Source organism: Miniopterus natalensis, chromosome 5 (genome assembly GCF_054644295.1).
Source record: "Miniopterus natalensis isolate mMinNat1 chromosome 5, mMinNat1.hap1, whole genome shotgun sequence".
Lineage (NCBI taxonomy): Eukaryota > Metazoa > Chordata > Mammalia > Chiroptera > Miniopteridae > Miniopterus > Miniopterus natalensis.
In genome coordinates this window covers 38,444,962-38,468,554 of record NC_142085.1, presented here as the reverse complement: position 1 = coordinate 38,468,554, position 23,593 = coordinate 38,444,962, and the positions used below count along the sequence as shown (strand labels likewise).

The 23,593-nt window shown below is 39.8% G+C and overlaps 1 protein-coding gene across 1 annotated transcript in view; it reads left to right on the top strand.

The window, feature by feature from the left end:
- The first annotated feature begins 2,330 nt into the window (after positions 1-2,330).
- ELOVL4 (ELOVL fatty acid elongase 4) overlaps positions 2,331-23,593 on the top strand; it is a 30,981-nt gene continuing 9,718 nt past the window's right edge. Inside the window, exons 1-2 of the mRNA XM_016207359.2 lie at positions 2,331-2,450; positions 23,070-23,257. Coding sequence (XP_016062845.1) covers positions 2,351-2,450; positions 23,070-23,257 — 288 coding nt within the window. The 5' untranslated portion in view covers positions 2,331-2,350. The remainder of the gene's footprint in view (positions 2,451-23,069; positions 23,258-23,593) is intronic.

The window sequence follows — 23,593 nt, the reverse complement described above, 5'->3', positions numbered from 1 at the left end:
CAGGGTTCCAGAGAAGGTAAGCTCTAGGGCTCTAGTTCTTAGATTATATTTGGATATCTCATAAATGCTAATAAGCATACTACTCTTCCAGATAGAGTGTGAAGATGTGCATGCCACTCCTGACTTACATTCCTCGTTACTTGTCTAGCTTTTTCTTATATGTGACAGGCGCCCCCTAGTGAATAGTGGAACTTACGTTGGCTTCCACTATAAAAGAAGCTGGGGAAATGAAATATCTGAACCTGTTTTAACAATTTCATATTTATTAAACAAGATGCTGAAGTTCTGTATGTGGGGAAGGTGGGGATCTCTTCTTCATAAAAAAATCCAGTATTTCACAAAATAGATGTAGTAATCAATTTTCTACATAAAATTCAAATTAATCTGAACTTTGCTAGATCATCAAAGTACGTGAATAGATCATTGATCTTTATCAACTCTCCAGCTTCAAAGACTTGTTTGGATTTTTAAAATATAGCTACTAGAATCTGATACACATAACTTGGAGTTGAGACTTGAGAAACTATAATTTCAATCCAAAATACTTTAATCTGGTAAATATATTAGATAAACTATATTCTGTTTGGTTAATTTCAAGATTAGAGCATTTACTGAAAACTGTGGTTGCTTAAATGACACAACAAATCAGTTACTTTTAATTATCTCTTCTCTCCCTAAAGCTCTTGCCACTTGTAACAGTCCTTACTATGTTATTAAAAAAAGGGGTTATAATTTTGACATCATCATAAATATTCATTATTATTTATAGCACTGAGTTAGGTCCTCAATGAGGAACCAGAAATAGTTCTTGTCCTCTAGGTTGCTTCCAATATAAAATAAAGTCCAATAATATATAACTGGGTCAATTGGAAAATCAAACGAGTATAAGAGGAAATATTCACGTTATTTTAATAGTGTCGAAAGAACTAGAAGCAATCACACACTTGACTCAGTGGCCTTTAAGTGGAGCTCCCTAAACCAACAATTAGAGAAAAGGTAAACAAAAAGTAGGTGACAGGTTTAAATAACAAGTGGGTGAAAAGATTATTGGACTCTTCTCAGAGATCTTGTTTGATGTCAGAAACTATCAAATTATTAACTGTGCGCAGTGTATTTTTGCTACTTTTCAAGGGTAGATTATCACGTTGCCTCCCACCTTCTTACCTACACAACTTTTTAAAATAAAAAAAAATACTTTTTTCCTCTTTTGCCGGGATTGCCCTTTGTCTCCTGAGCAATGACCCTTTTAGATTCCTGCAGGTGCAAGCTGACTTCTCTAACTATAAGGCAGGCCCCGTCGGTCCTCGCTCTTCTCCGAATTCCTAATGGCCGAATGTAGCACAGTTGTATCTCTTTGAGTATTCCGTGCATGTGAAAAGGCTCCACAGAACACGTGCAAGCCTTCATTCAAAGAACAGGTGACCCTTGGACCACAAGGGGGTTCGGGGCACGGGCCTCAGCCCGCAGTCCGCGTATTTAACTCAAGACGTCCCTCCCTCCGCACACACGGATTTCCCACCAGATTTGTTAATTTGTTACTGAGTAGACCCCATGCCCGGAGCTTCACGAATTCAGAGGGATAACTTGTGCATCCCCCTTGTCTGGGAGGCAAGCGCGTGCAGACGGGGTTCCGAAGGAGCCAGAGCGCAAGGGATGCTGCGGCGTGTGACAGGTGAGGACCCAGCCGGTCGCCAGCCAGCCTCCTCCCCCTTCCTGCGCAGAACGCCCATTCTTCCTTCCCCGCCGCGTTTCCCAAGATGTAGCCTGGGCGGATGCAAGGTCACCCGTGGGAAGGCGGCTCGCTCCCCCGCCGGGCTCGGTGCCCTGGAGGGAGGAGGGGCGGGAGGGGGGGAGCCTCGGGTGTCTTGTTCCGACGCGACCCCGGAAAGGGGAGGGCCGAGGGGGACGGGGCGGGGCCGCACGCGTGCGCCGAGCCGGCCTCCGCCGCCCCCCGACCGCAGCATCCCTTCGCAAGAGTTGGGGCGCGGGCGGGAGGAGGGGTGCGCCGGCCCCTCCGCCCCCCTCCCCCCCACGTGACGCCAGCAAGGAGATTGGAGCGGCGGCGGCAGGAGGCGACAGAAGGGCGCAGCGCTCGGCGCTCACGGCGGGAGCTCCTCCTCCTGCTGCTGCTGAGCCCTGACGGTCCCGGCCCCTCCGCCGCGCTGGTCGCCGCCGCCGCACCCCCGCCGCCGCGGCGCCCCGAGCAGGAGGAGAAGACGCCGCCGCGCCGCCGCCGTTAGGAGGCGACCCCGGCTGCCGCTCGCTCCCTCGGCCGCCGCCTCCCGCGTCTACCCTCCCGCGGGGCCTCCGCTTTCGCCTCCCGCCGCCGCCGGCTCCCCTGACCGCCGCGATGGGGCTCCTGGGCTCGGAGCAGGGCAGCGTGCTGAGCGCGGTGTCCACGGCGCTCAACGACACGGTGGAGTTCTACCGCTGGACCTGGTCCATCACAGGTAACGCCGCTGGCGCCCCCGGCCCTGCGGCTGCTGGGGCGCTGTGGATCGGAGAGGTGGCGGGGCTCGGGGACCGCGGTGGGGCCCCGGTTACTCTGACGGGCACGCTCAGGCCTCCCCCTCCCCGCGGCGCTCGCACGGGTCCCTCCGAGCCGCCTCTCAGCCTCTCGGATGCAGGAGCTGACGCATCAGGAGCCCGAGCCGCCGGGAGCTCGTCGCAGGAGCCGCCCTGCGCCGGGAGCCCGCATCTCCGGATCTCGCCGCGGTTCTCAGTGATGCACAGGATCGGCTTTAACACTTAGCAGCATTCCGAGTGGAGAGAGGGCTGGTGGCGCGGACCACTCCAAATAGCAGCTGTCTTTTTGCGTCGTCGGCCTCCTGGTTGCTTGGGCACAGCCTGCTAACCGGCTAATATTTTGTCTAGCTCATTCATCTATAATTCGGAAAGAATAGTAAAAAGCCATTGTTTGGCTCCTCGAGCCTTGAGGAGTGTTAGTTTCGGAGGCTTTTCGACAGCAAATGCGTTCGAAATGCTCGTCTGTATTGTCTTTGCGCAGTGCAGTGCAGTCAGGGGGATGGGATGCTGGAACACCGGGAAAGACACGTCCTTAGGAAGGGGGTCTCTACAGCAGCACCTAGAGGTTGTCCTACAACCCTACATATGTACAGTTTTCTTAAATCAGCAAACTTTTCCCTTTAGTTGTTTCAGTTTACTTGGCACCACGGTCAGTTGGTTCCTACGTGCAGCTCTTCTAGCAGAAGCAGTTGTGATGTCATTTTTATATTTCACCATTTATTTTATCCACTAGTTTCAGTTGCCTTTGGCTTTAAGGCATTTCAAAGTTTTGAAATAAAAAATTAGGTTAACAAAATTTTAGAAGTGATCTTATGATTTCAGTTTTTTAGTCCTTTTGCCGTAATGCAATGCATCCCAGCAGGGGAGGGAGTTAACATTCCATATTATAACTCTGCCTCCTTAGAAATGAAAATTTATTCCTGTAGGTTTTGTTTGTTGTTAGAGTAAACAGGATAGTGGTTACAGCATGAATACAGTGCAATGCATAGGATATATGCTGTAGAGAAAATGTGTTGCTGGAATTGTTTCTGGGTGGGAAACAATTCTTTGACATTGGTGTGGCTTTGACTTCTTTAGAAAAGTGTGTTTGTTTTCAGAAGCTCTCAAGTTTGACACTGAGAAGTAAGCTATTTCATTAGCCATGGCAATTGAAAATGGCTAAAAGACGGATTTTAATGGAGTTTTTCTTTTTTAAGTCTTCTGTGTATTGTTACACTGAAGTTACGCTCTACCTACACAAGCTGGGAAAGATGTACCCTTCCCTTCATCTCTGAAGTGATTTTGGTTATTTAAACATTGCATCACGGTTTCCCATTACACAATTGTGCAGAGTCGAACATCAGGCAAGCTCTTTGGCAGGTAATTGCACTTTGCATACTTTAGAGTTCAGACATCGTGAAGGTCCTCCCATCTCTATATAGCCAGAGCCACACCCAGGAGTTCTCATTCCTGTCTGTCAGTCCCTTCCCACCTCTGGAGTCTCAGAGAGAATTGAGAGCAAAGACAGAATATAACTTTGTGTAATAGTTCATTCCTTTCTAATGATGTTTATGTAAAAAAAATCACAAATGAAGTAGGAAATTTTATGCAGTTGCCTTATGTGAAAGCTTGCTACTCGTGTGTGAAGACATAAACTGATATAATATTGTGGGCTAAGACTGAGAAGTGAGAGCAGCCACTGGGACACAAGTGACCTCTCACTAGCAGGTTGGAGGAAAGGTGGCCTGGCTATCCACTTACGAAACCTGAGACTGCTTCCTTGCTTTCTGTAATCAGCTACCTAGTGTAGGTAGATGGTATTTCTTAACTAACCTAGAGGCTTAGTGGGATATAGCCTGTTCTGCCTTGCTGCTGTGTAAGGAGGAGAATTCTTCAGATTCAGGCAGAATAGACCTGAAGCCTATGGTGTCCCATTTCCTTTCACTGCCTCATCCCCTCCTTTCCATGCTCTCTAGGTACCTTTTCTTTGGACTCATTAACACCGATCCAATTCCCAGAAGATCTCTCCTCACTATAATTTTATGAAAATCTGGGTGAAGGAGTTGCAGAGTAGAAGACTAACCTAATAGACAAGGTTGAAGAGAAGGTTGATGAGTCAGATGTTGGGAAAGGAAAATAAAAAATGGGTGGAGAGAAAGATGGTCTTGAGAAATAGTGGTGACTGTCGTGAAAGGATACAAATCATTCAGGGAGAGCAAGAAATGAGCGACACTGTGCCCTTGCCTGCTTTCATCCCCAGAACTGTAGTTATATGCTTCTGTCTTTCTGTTTTATTACTACATTGAATATTTCTCTGAACTGAACTTTCTACCTTAGTGTAAGTAACCTATATCTACTTTGGACTGTTTATAACAGGAATAGTTACAGATTTGTAGAACATACTTGATGATCCGAGATATTTTTGTCCTAGGGCAGACAGTTTCTGCAAAAGTGCTATTTTGAGCTATTTTGTCAAATAGTGCTATTTAATAAAACATCTCCAAAGCAATGTATAAAAACTGGGCTTTTTAACAGTACATATCTAGCAAATACAGCATATAGCCCATAGTGTATTAATACAGAAAATGTTACCTTCACTATATTACTAAGCACTTTGAACGTTGAATTGAAACTTTGAAAGAGCTGTACTTTTAGAAAAACAACAAGAACTTTTCTCACTTCCCTATTTAATATTTTTAGATATTTTTAACAAGTAAACTAATCTTGGTTTATATTATACAGTATAGGAAAGTATAGATTGATGTGGGACTTTGTACCAGTTGGTGGTACAAGAGTATGCAGGTACTCTGATGTCATTGTGTTTATTTTTCTTCTATTCTTTTAGTTTTTGAATATATTAAAATTATTAGGGCTGGTATCCTAGATTCAGAGTGAATATTTAATCAAGAGATGTAAGCTGATGAATCTAAATATTCCCCAATCTATAAATACCCAAATTATCTACATCATTCATTGGTTCATTTATTATTTTAATAAATGCTTATTAGTAGTAACCTTTTGTGTAACTGACATTTAGCATAAAAACATCTGGAGAGTTAATAGCCAAGTTCCCACAATAACGCCAAATGTCTCCTGAGCCACCATATTTCTTTTTGATCCCATGTTTTTAAACAGCCACTGTTCGTGGAGTAAATATGTACGTGTGTGTGTGTGCGTGTGTGTTTGGCATTGCTCTCTGTTCGCAGATATAGTACCCAACATTTTGTGAAAAATTTGTGTCTACTTGGGAGTTGGAGTTAAAGCATAAAAGTCCAGCCTTGCTGGGTCTTTAAATTCACTTTGGAGGGGATGGAAGGGAGAGGGAGATGAATGGTACAGGAAGAATGATGGTGAAGTTTGGAAACTAGGCTTAAATAGTCATTTATTCTTTCCACATGACTTGCCATGTGCAGGCACAGGACTGGGCTCTGAGGAGGGACTGAGAACACTTGATCATTGCTCTCATGCAGCTTGCAGAGTCTAGAGGGTCAAGACTGTGGTCTGAGGGCAGTGTGATCTGTCACTCAGGCCTGGCTGGGGCCTAGGGAAGGTCAGAAAAGCCCTTCTCCACTCTTCTCATCTCTACTTCTACCTGTACTGCAGTCTTGACTTGCGACAAGAATGGTAAAGCTCTGTTTGAGAATACATTTCATCATGTAGAATTAATGTGGAAACTGGTAGTGTGCTCAAGGGCCAGTGAGTCACCTGGTTTGTAGAAACTGGGGGCTTGTGGGAGGGGACCTTTAACTCAGCTCGAATAAGCTGGCCTGACGCAGGTCTGTCCCAGAGATTGGTAGGCCCCAGGAAGCGTGCATCTTAAACATTGTATAGTATATTTACATTATAATTATTATTTATGACAGTTAATATATACATTTTTATTCACATTATTGTCTAAAATAGGTTTTTTGTTTGTTTGGATTAGTCTGGGAACCCAGTCACCATTTTTAATGTTTCTCCAGAAAAGGCATTCCAAGTTCTAGGCAGTTCATTAAAGACAAATAAGTGTAGCATTTCCAGTTCCTAACATGGGATCTCCCTTGGTCAGTGTTTTCCATGAGGTTCTAGAGTTATCCTTCTCTGATAACCTCCCCGAAGCTTTTAAGAGGTCCATGCCACTTAAGGGTTTCCTGGTGTTTTGTTTGTTTGTTTGCTAGTTTGGTTGGTTTTGGTGTTTTTTCATTCACGTAAGTCTGGTTTTTGGTGGCAGACTCCTGGACCTTAATGGCTGATGCTCTTGTTCATTGCCCCAGCAGCATATAGCAGAAATCCTATCACAGATGGAATTCCATGAGGGTAAAACAGTGCAGATTCTAAAACTGGCATCAGGATATAGTTTTGTACAGTTGGTTTCTTTGACTTAAGGAGAAAGGTTTTAATAATTGCACAGATTATTGTATCAGACAATGCTTTTGTGATCTTAAGAGCCACAAAGAAGTTGGTCATCTCTAAAACCTCAATTTGCTTTTTTTTTTTTCTCAAGTTGTATGAGATTGACATTGGTGAATGATTTATTATTAACATAAATATTATTTTGGGTTTCAGTCATTTATTATTTTGAGTCATTTATTTTGAATTAAACATATATTAGCACATAGAAAAGAGTTATGTAATAGAACTTGTCTTATCTCATTTTGGATGATTCTTTTTTTTCTTCTTTTCGTTATCAGGACATTTCTCCTCAATAAGTCAAAGTGCTATTGTTTTATTTTCCCTTGGAATGAGAATATTAGAATTTTTTTTAAAATCACATAGGTTTGGACTTTTAGAAAAGAGAAGGGAGGAAATATATGCCTTTCAAAATTAGTCCCCAAATTTTCTTTCTAACCTGGTCAGTCAGTATTTCCCTGCCCACAGACCTGCAGCTCTAGCCAACTTGGATGGCTCACCCTTGAGTAAAATCCATGCGTGTCCAACTACACTTCCCCAGTCTATCTCTATAGGTGGTTTGTTTTTTTTTACCAGAACCCAGCACAGTTTCCCTTCTTTATAAAGCCTTTGTTGGCCATGGTACCCTGGAACCTTCATTGCTTCATGTGATCCCATTTCCTTTAGCAAGTACCCGTGTACTTCCTCGCCCCATTCTCTCTGTGATTTTATTGTCTTGAATTGTTTAAACCATTATTATTTACCTTTTCACTTTGTATTATTCTCCCCAACACTAGGGAGTCACACATGTTGATTTCATATGTATTGAAAAGATGACCCCCTTAATCTAACACAATTTCAAGTAGTGAGATATTCTGGTTGCTAAACACTAATAAGGCTTTGGATCACACTAAATTACAGAAAACATTTTAAAATTATTTTGATCATAAGTTAGTCATAAATTCAATTGATGTTGACTAAATTTAATGAAGAAATAAAACCATTACATCATTTATTAGCACAAAACAGCTACTTTCAAGAGATATAAAATCAGACATAGCTCTTATTCCCTCTTCATTGCCTATGTAGCATTGTGAAGTGTGTGGAAGTGAGGAGGACAGCATGGAATAGAGAATGGAAAGAACACTAGACTGGGATTTAGATGATCTAGGCCTTAGTCCTGAATCGTCTGCTAATTAGCTTTGGGAGCTTGGGCAAGTCCATTTGCTTTTCCAGCCTCGACTTTTTTTCATCTCTAAATAGAGTTGAATTAGGTAATCTCTAAGGTCTCACTCAGTTATAAAATTCTCGATATAGATGCAACTTTTTAAAATTCTTTAAATACATAAAGCAATTTCAGATGAACACACATTGATCAATAATTCAAAAACCTCATTCTATGCAACAATTACAGTCTTTTCCAACAAAACAGTTACCAGTGCTGCCCAAATAGTAAAAGTAACAGATTCATATTTAGTCTTTTTTACTTTCTCTTATATGCTCCATAAGAAATAAGTAAAGGACTAGAAAAACAAAGGGCTACAGTTAGTTAAGCATCTGCTTTGACATAACACTGTTATAGCACCTAGTGCTGCTGCAGCACTGTATCCATTTAATTATCTGAATATCCCTTGAATAACCAAGAGTTAACTATTTTGTCAAAAGTAATAGCAATATATGGTCTTGAGCAAGTTATTCATGATTCTTTGGGTCTCATATTTCTGCCTGTACCGTGAGAGGCTTGAAACGACATGATTTTGTAAGGCCACTTTATTGAATCTTTATAATATCCCCTGAAGCAATGGCTTCTATAGTTGAAACATAATCTTTACATTTTTTTCTATAAAAATGCAAAATTTCATCATACATCATTGCAAAAGAGTTCCAATTACGGCCACTTTATCTCTGAGCATTTCTAATTTAAATTTGAAAGTGTGGCTTAACATTTTTATAAAATTGCTAAAAATATGTAGGTCTTAGAATACGGGGAAAACAAAAGAAACTAAATGGCTTTGGTGTGAGTATGTTCCTTAACTAAAAAGTTAATTTAAAAAATCTTACTTTTGTCATGTATTTTTCTTCATGGAATATTGTCATTCTTAAACAAATACCTCAATATGATATTTTATTTGTATTATATTTTAAATAGAATATAAGTCTTGGAATTTGAAATGTAAATGCATTAATCCACTGAAGGAATCAGTTACTCACTGTAAGATGTGACCACATATCATTTGTGATTTTAAACTGGAGTAGTCAGAAGAGTAAGCTTCTCTGTTTTCATTTTTATTTGTTTCTCAAATGAAAACTTAGGCACAAGATATGTGTTAAAGAATTCCATATATTTTTACATGCTCATGTTCATAGCAGCATTATTCACGGTAGCCAGGAGATGAAAGTAACCTAAATGTCCAGTGATGGATGGATAGCTAAACAAAATATGGCATAAACATACAATGGAATATTATTCAGCCTTAAAAGGAAGGAAATTCTGACACATGCTACAACATAAATGAACCTTGAGGACATTATGCTAAGTGAAATAAGCCAGGCACAAAAAGACAAATGCTGATAATTCCACTTATATGAGGTCCCAATAGTAGTCAAATTCACAGAAGCAGAAAGTAGACTGGGGGTTGCCAGGGCCTGGTGGGGAGGAGGAGATGGGGAGTTGTTTAATGGGTATAGAGTTTCAGTTTTGCAAGAAGAAAAAGTTCTGGGAATTGGTTGCACAACAGTGTAACTATACTTCTCACTGTTGAACTACACCCTTAAAAATGGCTAAGGTGGTAAATTTTGTGTGTGTTTTTTATTTATTTATCACAATTCAAAAATGAATTTAAGCTCTTTGTTTACTCTCTTCCCACCCATGAGTTACAACCCAAGACACAGACAATAGTGTGGTGAAGGCCTGGGGTGGGGGGGTGGAGTAGAAGGGGTCAGTGGGGGAAAAAATGGGACATCAGTAATACTTTCAACAATAAAGATAAATTTAAAAAAACACAAATTTGCCTGGCCGGTCGTGGCTCAGTGGTTGAGCATTAACCTAGGATCCAGGAGATCGCGGTTTGATTCCCAGTCAGGGCACAAGCCTGGGTTGCGGGCTTGATCCCCAGTCGGGGTGTGCAGGAGGCAGCTGATTGATGACTGTCTCATCATTGATGTTTCTATCTCTCTCTTTCCCTCTCCCTTCCTCTCTCTGAAATCAACAAAGTCATATTTTTAAAAAGCCCCCCAAAAAACAAATTTAACATATTATGTAATTAAATGATACCAGCTCTAGAAGTTATCTTTATTCAATGTTCAGTGGTAAATCAGCTGATCCTTTTATGTTTTTCAGTTTATAGAGAGCATGTGTAGCTGTTGCCTTAAAAAAAGTCCCAAGGGGCTAGAAAGTAGCAGATAACAAGGAAGACAACCTTGCCTTTGTATTTTGCTTTCCAGTTTTACCAAGAACTTCACAACAACTCTGGGAGATAGGCCTGGCAGGCAGTGTTATTTCCATGTGTGTGGAAGTCCCTGAGAGTCATAGAAGCTAAGTAACTTGCAGATGAACACTATATTGGAAATGGTCCTAAACAGGTCATTTTGTCTACCCATCACACTAGCTAAGCAGGAAAGCAATAATCAGCTCTCTGATCTATGTATCTTCTCTTATTTTACTTTATCTTTTTAAAAAATTCTTGCCCTAGGATATGTTTTTTATTGATTTGAGAGAGAGAGAAACATTGATTGGTTGCCTCCCGTATGCGCCCCAACCGGGGATTGAACCCACAATCTAGGTATGTGCTCTGACTGGGAATTGAACCCACAAACATTTGGTGTATGGGAAGATGCTCCAGCCGAGCCACCCAGCCAGGACTATTTTACTTTATCTTAATTACTATCTCATCTACATAGTATCACTATTTATAATACTAAATCTGAACAAAGTCAGTATTCTGCCAGAGATAAGCTAAAGAAAGACATCTGAAGTGCTCAAAGGGACTGTAAAGGCTGTTGGATGAGATTAAATTAAAAGGTGATATTTATTTATATAAATTTATGTGTGTATACTTCATATACGGATATATAATATAATTTACATATAAGATATAAAAAGTGGCATTTAGCTTGAGAAGATGAAGTTGACCTCCCTATGAAGGAATAACTAGGATCTTCAAGAAAGAGAATTAGGAAAGTATTTGCCAAATTTCACTATACAAGAGCTAGAAACTATTGTTAATTAGAAGAATAATAAATTCAGGATGCACAGTGTTTTATCCAGTGGGTATTCAGCTTATAGAAGTGTTAGCAAGAGAAGATTTTGACCAAAGTTACCACTGAAACACACATACACACTCCAATTGTATCTTCAGTCTTTCTTTGCTAGAGAGAAACACCATTTCCATTTTCTTAAAGCCTTAAGATCCTTGGAAGCACTAAGAGGGATGTTTCTATCTCTCCCTCTCCCTTCCTTTCTCTGAAATCAGTAGATATATTTTAAAAAAACCAAATTTACTATATTATGTAATTCAGTGATAGCACCTCTAGAAATTATCTTTATTCAGTGTTCAGTGGTAAATCAGTTGATTGGCTCCCAGGATATGAGGCATTATTTTTGTTCATCAAATACATATTTATATCCCCCCCCCCCCACCTCTTCTTGTACCACATCTCCCCCTACCTGGGCATTATGAACTGGCTTTTATGAATATGTCTTTTTTTTTAAGTTAAATATATCGGGACAGCATTGGTTAATAACATACAAGTTTCAAGTGTGTAATTCTACAATACATCATCTGTAGATTGCATTCTGTGCTCACCACCCAGAGTTTAATCTTTATTGTTCCTTCCCCTTCTCCTCTTGTCGTTTTTTAAAAACCATGAACTAGATATCATCTGCCCATGATGAAACTCACTGCTATTTATCGAGCTTCTGGTAGTGTAGGACCACATGGACTATAGAAGGCTGTGGTACGCAGTTTGTACGCCTTACCCTATGTAATGTTCATAGAATCCCTAACAGGTAGGTCGTATTTAACTACTCTGTGATGAAGAAATAGACTTAAAACTACACAGCTGGAACGTAATGGAGCTGGGATTGAACCTTCTGATGTGAGTGACCTTTCCATGCAGCAAGGACAGCCTCCCTCTTCACCCAGCCAATACTGTTTCATTGCCCAGCGATAACAGTGAACGTTACTGAATGCAGGCACTGTGTCTAATGCTTTATATATATTATCACATTTAATTCTCATTTTCCTTTGACCAAGGCACTGTTATCCCCATTTTCCAAGTGAGTCAACAGATTTGCCCTGGATTATCCATCTAGCACCTCCTTTCCCAAATTAAACTCCAGGGTAATGTGTCTTCAGCTTGAATCATATATTAATTCACTCACCTCATCTGTGTTTCTGTCTTTTCTCCTTTGCAGCCTCTGAATGCATCCTTACTCATCTGCTCCCTGTGGGAAATGCTATCACTTTCTACCTTTCTCTCACTTTCTACCTTTATTACAATCTCTGTGTAGGCAAAGTTGGAACTAAAATTCTTTTTTTCTCTGCATTTTAGCTCCTCCGTTCATTGTTTTAGGCTCTTCAGCGACTGCTATACAGCCGAGTTACATAAACACTCGCGCTCTTGCTCCAGCCCTGCGCTGGCCCGCTCTCAGCAGCCTGTCCCCGCAGGCTCTCCGACGGTTACCCGCGCCTTGCTGGCGAAGGCCCCCTTCCTTCCTGTCTGCCGGCAGCTCTCACCTCTCCCTCATCTTGTAACCCAGTTTCTGCCTGGGCCACCTCTACCTTCTGCCAAAGCTGCCCTTTCCTGACACCCACCTGGGTGCCCTTCCAAGCTCAGCCGTCATCGTTTTTCCTGTGTACCTGGGGAGTGAAGGAAGAAATGTCCCTGCTCAGCGCCCTGACTCAGTGGGAAAGTGATCAGACTCTCACTTACCCACCACTTTCAGAATCTGTGTTTTTTCCTAGAGTATATCTCAGGTCGCTTCCTGTCCCATTGTATTGAGTTATGTGAAGACTCTTTCTCCTCTACTTCTGCCGTTTGCACCTCACTGATGGCCAAGCTCTTACTTGGCTTGGAGAATACATTAAACATCATATTTTACATCAGAGCCTAGAAGAGGCCTTATTGAGTTTATTTCTGTCATAGAAATAAGATCTTTCTCAAACTCTTCTTGACAGCAGTTATTTACATTTTGTTTTAAAAATTTCTTTTAACAAAGGGCTGACATACTAGGTATTGTTGTAGAGATGCATGGAAGAGTAAGGGCCCGCATGACATGTACAGTCAGCGGAGGACATGACCGCCTCCCTGAGAAAAAGACTGAGGTTTGCCTTTGAGGTGCTTTTAGTGCACAACGTGACAGTGAGTAACCGTTATTTTTGTGTAGCCAGTAAAGGCAAATGTATTTTTAACAATATAGTGATTAGTAGCCAAGTGTAAAAAAAAAAAAGGAGTTGATTTTCCTCTCTTGGTTCTAACTTACTAAAAGAAGATGAATAGTTTTCAAGAATAACGTGTCATATATACTTTCTGATGTCTTGAATATACTCCCGAAGCTACCCAGTGTCTCTAGTTGTCTGTCAGACTTGTGTTTTGCTTGTGTTTATGGCAGGTGAAATAGACGTAGATGTTCGAAGAGAAAGAAGTGGCTGGTTTACTCAGTTAGATTCTAGGAAAAATGAACCAAGCTTTTATGACTCGGTTATATATTATATAAAGTAGGCCCATGTTTCTGAGCAGACTAGAACACTTCTTCATAGACTTTAATCTGTAAATCACTTGGGAATCATATTAAAATACAGATTTCTGGAGTGAGACCTGAGATTCTGCTAGCAAGCGTCCAGGAGTTGCTTTTCTGCTGGTGCATGGACCACACTTGGAATAGCAAGGGAATGGAGTATTCCTGATTTCTTTGATAATCTGCTACTCTATACCACTATGGAAAAAAAGAATTTAAAAATGTACTTCAGCTTTGGATTTTAAAATATACTTAAGAAGACCAAACAATGGCATGGATTTTTATAGAACATCTAGTTGTTGTTTTACCCCAGCAGGGACTGTGTATCTTTTAGAACCATATTGATCAATACCTGTTGCTCATTTTACCCTGAATCAAAAGGGCAGTTTAGAGATGCTCTGAATGTCTATTTTTATATAGTAGCAGTAACCATAATAATAATAATTTATTTTCTGGATACTTTGTCACCTTCATTCAGTCTGCTAGCCCTCAGCCATTTGCTTGGTGCATCCACTGTGCAAGCCTCTGTGGCTGTAGAGATAACGGATACAACCCCTGCCCAATCTAGTGTGGGATACAATTAAGCAGACAATGACAGGACAGTTGCATGATATGACAGGTAAATCACAGTGTGCTTCAAAAGTTTGAAAAAAATACATATTTAATACTTTTAAGTACAAACAGAGTTAATGTTGGAGTAGCATCCTACAGAGAGTTTTCAATTTGAGCCCTCTCAAAGCAACTCCGTGATTTGAGTAATCTTAATATTGCCCCATTTTGCATAGGAGGAAATTGTGGCTCAGAGAGTTTCAGGTTCACAGTCACTGAACTAGAGTTGGAGTCTAATTGTTCTTGCATCAGGTCCTGTTCCTTGCCCCTATGCCACACTCCCTCTGCTCCACGTGACTTCCCAAGTCCTCACCCCATAAAGATTATCTCCTACTTTAATCTAGTGCTCTTTCTTATTACTTCGAGGGATTTGGATGTTCTAAAAATTAAAAATTTTATCAGTTTTTTAGGGTGGGAGGAGATGATCAACTTAGACTAATTGGAGAAGAAAGTTCATGCGGACTGGTAGAAATCCTGGGTTCTAAAGAGCTTTAAAAGATATCAGCCTTTCAAAAAAAAGAGAAGGTTTATTAGAGATATTTAAGGAGGTTGCTTTAATAGACATAGTGGTCACTTGTGAAAAATTAATTATAGTTGTTTGCATATTAATAGAGGTTTCTAAAGGCCTTGGGTTATTTTATTACTTATCACGTCTGCTTTACATTTTCTTTAAAACAAGGTGTGTGTTTTAATATATTAAAAAAAAGCTGGCTGCCCATCAAAATAATTCAAAATTCAGGGTTAGATTTGCTATGTATTTGCTCTCCTGAATAAATTATAAAATGTTCTGATTTCTCAGCTTAAGCTCTTCCCTTAAGATTTATTATTGACAGTGATTTTTCTTTAATTTGGTGTAACTCTTCTCTTGGAAGAGAGGAGAATAGAGTGGTTGGACTCTTGTCAATAACAATGATTATTGCCAGCACTTACTGAGCTCTTGTTCTGTATCAGATGCTGTACGTATAGTATTTATTTCTCCCAGCAACCCCCCACCCCCACTTTATCATCCATAAGGCCAGAGAGACCAAGTAACTTGCTCAGGTTTATTCAGCTGGTAGATGAGGGAGAGAGGGTTCAGGTGCTGGTGGTCTGACTGAGAGTCCGTACTGGGAACCTAGAGAACACCCCTAGGTCAGGAAGAAAAGGCCTCGGAGACATCAAAGGGCCCGACTTTCAGGGGGCGGGGCCCAGGCTATGAGTGGAGAAGGGGGCGCCGACTGAGGTATCCATGGGTGCTAGGAGCTTTCACATTTAGCCAGCATCCACTCTGTGACATATTGCTTCCTCACTAAAAACAAAAGGACAGTTGATTCTCCGTCTATAGTGCCTGTTGCCCACCCATCATTTTGGAAAAGTTGTCTTCTCTTGGTCTCTGTGATGTCATTTTCTCTTCCGTCCTTCCTGGCTGCTCTGATGCCATTCCTTTCTCCCAGTCTTCCCATAAGTGTTCTCCAGGGTCCACCCCTTGCTCATTTTACTCTCATTCCGTGTGCTCTTCTCCCTGTGACTTCAAGCTCTGATGAGATTTTGATTGCCAAAGACTGCTATGCGTCTGCAGCTGAGAGCCTAGTGGATACCTCCTCCCAGGTGTCCCACAAGTACTTCATACACAAGATGTTTAAAAATTTACCTGATCATCTCCTTCCAGATCTATGCCACCAGCCAAACCAGAAATCTGGGTGTAATCCCGAACTTCTACTCTCACCTCTTATGTCCCTATCAGTCACCAAGTCTATAGATTTTATTCTTGTAACTCTCATATCTGCCCATCTTTTCCATCACCAGTGCAGCTCCCTGAATCCAGGTTTCCATCATTTCTTGCAATACAGTGGTCTCCAAGTCTGGCTTCCCCATGAGAATCACCAGGAGCACTTTGAGATCATAGTGTTGGGTCCCACCCACAGGGATTTTGATTCAGTAGATCTGGGGTGGGGCCTAGGAATCTCCTTTTTTAACCAACAGATGATTCTTATCAGACTCTCTGAGGTCTGATCTAACCTATACATTTTCAGTAATTTCCTGCCATCTTTCCTTGTATATATCACCCATCTCAGGCCTGCTTGGTTGCTAAATAAAATAAGTGTTTTATTTTTATTTTTTGCTTTTGGGCTATTTATACATATGGTTTTCTCTGCAGGAAGACCTCCCTCCTTATTTGCTTGATAAATTCCTCTTTTATTCTTCAAGAAACAATTCAAATGTTTGCTCTTGAAGTTCTTGTCTCCTCTCTCCTGTCTTTTTAAGACTAGCCTCTGATATTGCAGTCATTATCCCGAACAGCAATGGGTTTTTCATGTCTTCTCATCTAATAGATAATGAATTTTGAGAGGTCAGGGACCAAATAACCTTCCCCAAACCACTTAGATCAAAAGAGGTGGAGAGTCTGACTTGAAAATCTGTTCCATTTACCATGCTGTGGCTTTTAAGATACAAATCAGGTGAGGAATAAAAGCCTGTTGGTGGATCATGGACACAGATAACAGTATGGTGATTACCAGAAGGAAGGGGGCGGTGGGGGCAGGTGGAAGAGGGTAAGTGAGAGATAAATGGTGAGGGAAGTAGACTACACTTTGGATGGTGAGTGCACAATGCAATGTGCAGATGATGTATTGTAGAATTGTATACTTGAAATTTACGTAATTTTATGGACCAATTTAACCCCAATTAAATTCAATTTAAAAAAAACCTTTTGGTGGAGGATGTTCAAGGGAAGTCCCACTTTAGATGGATGGTTTTACTTCCTATTTTTTAATAAAGGTATAATTTACACATAATAAAAAACTCTAATTTTTAGTAAATAGTTTGTGAGTTTTGACACACATACAGTTGTATAAACATTACATGGCCTTTCATACGGGTAAAATTGTGTGATTGCTGAGCAAACTAATGTTTGTAAATAAATCATGAACTTGGCATGAACTTTATGAAGCAGTCAGAATGTTCTAAATAGAAACTTCTTCCCAAGAGAGAGTTAACCCTAAAGGGTCTGGAAGGGTTAAGATAATGTGTCTTAGGAATTCTTTTTTTTTTCCCCTTCAATTTTTAAAAAATTCATTTTTGAGGGAGGAAGGGAGACAGAGAGAGAGAAACATTGATGTGAGAGAGAAACATCGATTGGCTGCCTCCCATCTGCGCCCCCCCCCCCAAGTATGTGCCCTGACCAGGAATAAAGCCCGCCACCTTTTGGTGGACAGGAGGATGCTCCAACCCACTGAGCCACACTGGCCAGGGCATGTCTTGGTAATTCGTGTTATTAAAATAAAGTCTCTTGCTCCTGAACTAGATTTGCTTTATTTAATATTTAGTTTTAGGTTTGCTTAAATTTACTTTAAAACTAGGATAGGGAACTCATGACCAAAAAAAGACAGCTCTTTCTACTTATAGAAAGATCTAGAAGTTAGAATTTTCTGAATTTAGGTGTAACTTAGGTCCCTAAAACTTCTCATTGGTTCTAATTCTATGCTCTGAAAATAGAAAATAAATCTAGTCTTTCTTTAGGCCCTTTAATATGTGATGAGGTCTCTTTCTTTTTTCCAGGCTAGAAATCCTTCGTCGTTTCCCACCACTCTTTGTGTCATGGTTCCCAAAGCATTCATGGTCCTAGGCCAGGTCTGCCAGATGCAGCACCAAAGAAAGAGTGAAATTTGGTTTCTTTGAGTATCTCTTGTTTTTTTCTTCTGCTAAGGGAACTTTTGTAGGTTTCTTATTTTCTTTTCCTTGAATTCTATCTTAAAATAATCATTTGCGCCTATAATTCAGAAAGAAATTGGGAAATTTTCTCCCTTAAAAGTTTTCCCCTTTTTATTGAATTTATTGGGGTGACACTAGTTAACAAAATTATACAGGTTTCAGGTGCACAGTTCTACAACACATCATCTGTACACTGTTTTGCATGTTCACCACCACAGGTCAAGTCTCCGACCATCACCATTTATCCCCCCATTCCCTCCTGCACCTCCCTCCACCCCTTTCTCTCCCCGGCAATCACCACCTTGTTGTCCATGAGTTTTTTCTCCCTTTTTTCTCAACCTCTCAGAATTAATGGGCATGGTGGCTGAGTGGCACTGTAGTAGCTGCCAGGATGCATGATGCTCTTGCTCCACTTTCTTGGGCAAGTCTCTGGACCTCTCTGAATCTCATTTTTAAGATAAAGGGATCATTTCTAAATCTAAAGCTCTACACCTCTAAGTTTAGATGAAGGTTTACATGAAAGACTTAAAATTATCAATAGGCTAAAAATAAAAGCAAAATCACTAAGACATGAAGGCATAAGCATATTAATAAACCTATTAATAGTATAAAGTATAAAAGTGAGGCAAACAATTTGACAAATCAACTAGCGTCTGTTTATATTTGTGCTGTATTGATCCTCTCCGAAAAAAGCTTTTAAAGTACAGAATTCCCCAGGATGTTACATCAAAGCCATTTGAGTCTTGATGTTCCTTGATGGTAGAATTTGACTCTGGTGGTGGCAGGAGGGACAGCATTGCATTTTTTAATAGAATTGCTCCCCCCCAATAAATTCATGGCATTGCATCCCACCCATAACTGTGTAGGATTAGGATATTGACAACATACTAGGAATATATTTTCTTTTACTCTAATATGCATAATCTGCTTTTGGCTTCAGTGAATTTAAATGAATAGGGCACTTAATTTGCAATTTATCTTTAAAATATGTTACCTGCCTCCCCCCCAAAAAAAGCAATTCAGAGAAAAAGAAATCAGACTTGTGGTTACCAGAGTTGGAGGGTGAGAGAAGGGGGAATTGGAAGAAGGTGGTCAAAAGGTACAGACTTTCAGTTATAAGATACGTAAGTACTAGGGAGACAATGTGTAGCACGCTGACTATAGCTAACACTGCTGTGTGACACTTAGGAAAATTAAGAGAGTAAATCCTAGGAGTTCTCATCAAGAGGAGAAGTTTTTTTCCTTTTTCTTCTTTTTATGTTACCTGTATGAGGAGACGGATGTTAGCTTCTCTTATTGTGTTAATCATTTCACAATATATGTAAATCAAACCATCACGCTGTATTCCTTAAACTTATAGTGACATAGGTCACACATCTTTCTTAGAAGGAAAGGCAACATATAAAAAGTTATTTAAACATTTGAGTTAATGAAAGACTGAATACTTCTTTTTTTAAAATTTATTTTTATTGTTGACACTATTACAGATGTCCCCCATTTTCTCCCCTCTTTGCCCACCACCTTCCAGCCCCACTCCCTCCTCCGGCCTTCACCACACTGTTGTCTGTGACCATGGGCTATGCATGTATGTTCTTTGGCTAATCTCTTCACTTTCTTGATAATTCATTATTTTAAGGTAATATAAATTACATAAAGCTTCAGTATTCATGATTCTCATTGATTGTTCTAATCCCTTATTATATATTTATCTATTTTTGGTTCAAGACTTGAAGGAACCTGTTAGTAATGGTGAATTTTTATACCATTGTATGACACTACTGTGATGCGCTCAGTCTTTCTTTTTAGTGGAAAAGGGAACATGTCGAAGAAGCATAGGATATTTGAATGGTGTCAGAAGTACTAAAGGAAATAGTAATGCAAGTAAATTCAGAAGAACACAAATAACTGCAAAGACATGGAGAAATTTCATGGAAATATCATAGGATGGGAATGGTTATGCTGTTGTTCAGGTCCCTGACAATTACTACAACTTCCATAATAATTATTGGAGGTGGGACTTTTGAGAGCTGGAAGGGCTAATTTGAGAAGGATCTGGTGTGAAACGTGGCCTTTTCTAGGCAGAACTCAGGGTTTGTCAAGTGGTCCCTGCATGAATGTGTGACTTGCGTTGTTAAGACAGAGAAGTAAGGGCATTGCCCTTTTCCCTGGAGAGAGCAGTGCACACTGCTGAGCCTTACAGAGTGCCACACATGTACTCACTCAGTACTGGGCAAAGTGCTGCTGATTTCAGGTTAAAGCTGTGTGCCGACGTAGAGGGGGGTCTGGGAGGAGCTGTAGGAAGGGTTGCTGTACACTGAAGAAACCTGGAGTATCAGTGAATGGACACTTGGAGTTCACTGAAGGAATAGAGAATAAAGGACTAACAGGAAAAGAAAACCCTCTCCTCATTTACTCATCAAATAAATGTTTAGGCACCTTGATAGACCTTGCAATATAGAAATGAAAGACCCAGCCCCTGCCTTCAGGGAGATTACATTTTAAAGGAAGGTCACTGAACAGTGTGGTGAGCACTCCAATGAAACAGAAACATGTGCAGGTACTCTGGCAGTGCAAACTGGGTCCCCTGGTCAGTGAAAATTTTAAAAAGTAACAATTTTCAGAAGTTAAAAAAGAAACTTAAGGGATCATCTGGTTTCCTGGTACTCAAAAGGTGGACCATGGAATATCAGCAGAACCTAATCATTTGGAGCTTTCTAGAAAATGCAGAATCTTCCCCAAATGGGCTACACCTCAAACCTACTGAGTAAGAACCCGCATTTTAACAATCCCCCCAGGCGACTCTTTCTTTCATTAAGGCTGGAAAAGCACTAATCTAATTTACCTTTCTATCAGGTTTTATAGATGAAGGACATGAAGACATTGTGCCCTGTGCACAGTAGCAGAGCTGGCATTAAAACTCTGTTTACTGATAGAGTCTTACATGATTTCTCTGATATCTATTAGTTTTATCTATGCCCCTCCCCCTTTCTACTCTTCTGTTGGCCTCTGTTAGTGCTTCTTATTGTCAGAGCTTCAGCTCTTACTCTTCTCTCTTTCTCTTCCCCCTCTCTCTCCCCCTCGCTCTCCCTCTCCCCTTAGTCTTCTCTTTAAATTTTTCTGTCGAATGAGAGAATGGTACAGCTTACCCACAGTATACATCAAAGAGAACAAATTTTTATTTATTCTTGATTTCAGGGAAATTTTTGGACCTATTTCTCTAATTTTTTTTACTTGCTGCTCAGAACTTCCTTTAAAGTCAGTAGGAATTCTGCGTGTGGTAAGCGTGAGAAATAATCTGTGATTTTAGAAATGAGAACCTCTGTACAGATGAATTTACCTTCCTTGCTTTGTTAAAAGGTTATTCCTAAAAGGAGTCCTTTGCTCTTCGTATCGTTCTCGTGGACCACACGTGCCTGCCCTCCCGTCTGTGGGTGGGAGGAGCAGACCACGGCAACTCCTTCAGTGACCTCAAGTAGAGGGGGCATTAAGGTTTGAGGAGATTTGTGTTCATTTTTTTCCTATAATGTAGAAGAATAAAGATCTAAGTAGATAAATACCGCCATGTTTTAAGGGGGCCTTTGTTCTAGAAAAATATGGTCGTAGTAGGATAATATGACAACATTAACGAAAAGTGAACAGCCACTGAAAGGACCATAGTGACACAACGCCTTCAAAGCCACGTCCTCCCTCTTTGTGAGAGATTTACTCTCTCCTGTCTTTTTAAGTATTCTAGTTTATTTTAACTCTGGAATACTTTTTGATTTAAGTGAGAGAACTGTAATTTCCATGAATAGATAGATAATAGGCCTCCTATAAACTATGAAATAAAATCAGTTTTCTTGTTCTCATATGTGTTTTTCTTTCAAGTCACTATTCCACCTTTTCAACAACTCTGATTTTATAGAAACCATAGCTGTTATGTTACTTCCTGACTTTGGAGGCTATGTGATTAAATGTTGTTCTACTTGTGTTTCATGTCTTGGATCTTATTTTCTGCTGCCAGTATATAGAAACAGATTAATTTATTTTTAAGTAAAGTATTTTGAGACATAATTATCTAACCCAGAGCTATTTTGCATATATAGTTTTAGTAAAATGGACAATTTAAACAGGGGACATTGTAATGAGCAAGTCAATTATATTTTGGTTAGGTTTAGGAACTGGCTGAAAGGTAGAAATTTTTTTTTTTTACTATTAAAAAAATATATAATATTCCTGAAAATGGAACATAGAAATGTTCTGCATTACCAAGAATAAACTACCTTTTAAATGCTGTTTAGCTTTTAGATAAAATTGAATTTCCATATCTTCTTACAATGTATTAGAAAATTAATTTTTGTTAACCTCATATTTCATTTTCATGCTTCTCTTAGAAATGTTTTATTTGTGGCAGAACTGTTGTAAAGTTGATTCATGGATGCATATTTAAATATTAAGGACACTTTATTCATTTTAAATGAAATAATGTGTTATATTTTATATGTATATATTTACACAAATGTAAGGTAAATGATTTACAGCTTTAGAGAAAAGCACATAAGTTGGTTATGTTTATGGGTAAAAAAAATAGACTCATATTCTCAAGGAAAAAGTTAGAAAAATGTCTTGAGTGTGATGATTACCATTTAAGTAAATTACAGAACTGTAATGATTTCTACCTTAATCCCCCAAACATAACTGTACTTTTATCTTCGGTATTCAGAAATATCCCTGGAAATGGCTCTCATTGCCCCACACCTCTTCAGTTTACTAATTCTTTCCTGTCCAAACTGCACTGATAAATTTTACATGTTTAATATGGAAGACAAATTTCTCCTTAAAATATTTATTTTCTGCCTATGAAGTCTCTCATTAACTTTTCATCTCCTTCCACGTTTGTTCTATATTTTTAGTGAGCTATATTTCTTGTCTTTGTTCTCTAGGTTCTCTGCATAACATAAGGGGTGCCATATGTAACAAAACTTCACTTTCAAAAGCTGCTCATGAGAAGCGGTCTTGTTTCTTTGGGTTTTATGCCATGTATTTTTGTTGGGACTCAAAGGACAATAAGCTGTTTTTGGTTAAATTAGGAAAACTAAGTTGAAACATAATTCCTGGTAAATTCATGTTATAAAACACATTGCTTAATGAATTTTCTGTTACTTTGTTGTCTCTGTAGATAAACGTGTGGAAAATTGGCCTCTCATGCAGTCCCCATGGCCTACGCTCTGTATAAGTACTCTTTATCTCCTGTTCGTGTGGCTGGGCCCAAAGTGGATGAAGGCCCGAGAACCTTTTCAGTTGCGCTTGGTGCTCATTGTCTATAATTTTGGGATGGTTTTGCTTAATCTTTTTATCTTCAGAGAGGTAGGTTTACTTAAACTCACTTTATAATTCCCCCAAATTATTGGAAATTAAAAAATGAGAATATGTAAAACCATCATTGTAACATTGTACCCCAATGTTAGTTACTCTAAAAGTAAATTTTATATTATTGACATTTTTCATTTTTAGATTAAAAAAAAATAAAACATAAGGTATAGGACAGGTGTTTAAAATGGAATTTTGAAGCATACAGACTGGATTCTAAAGTAACCCTTATGAACTGTTCTGATATTGGAAGTTATTGAACTTTTCGGAGACTCATTTCCCCATAAAATGGAGAAAACACCTACCTTCTAGGGTATTAGAGATACCAGTGAG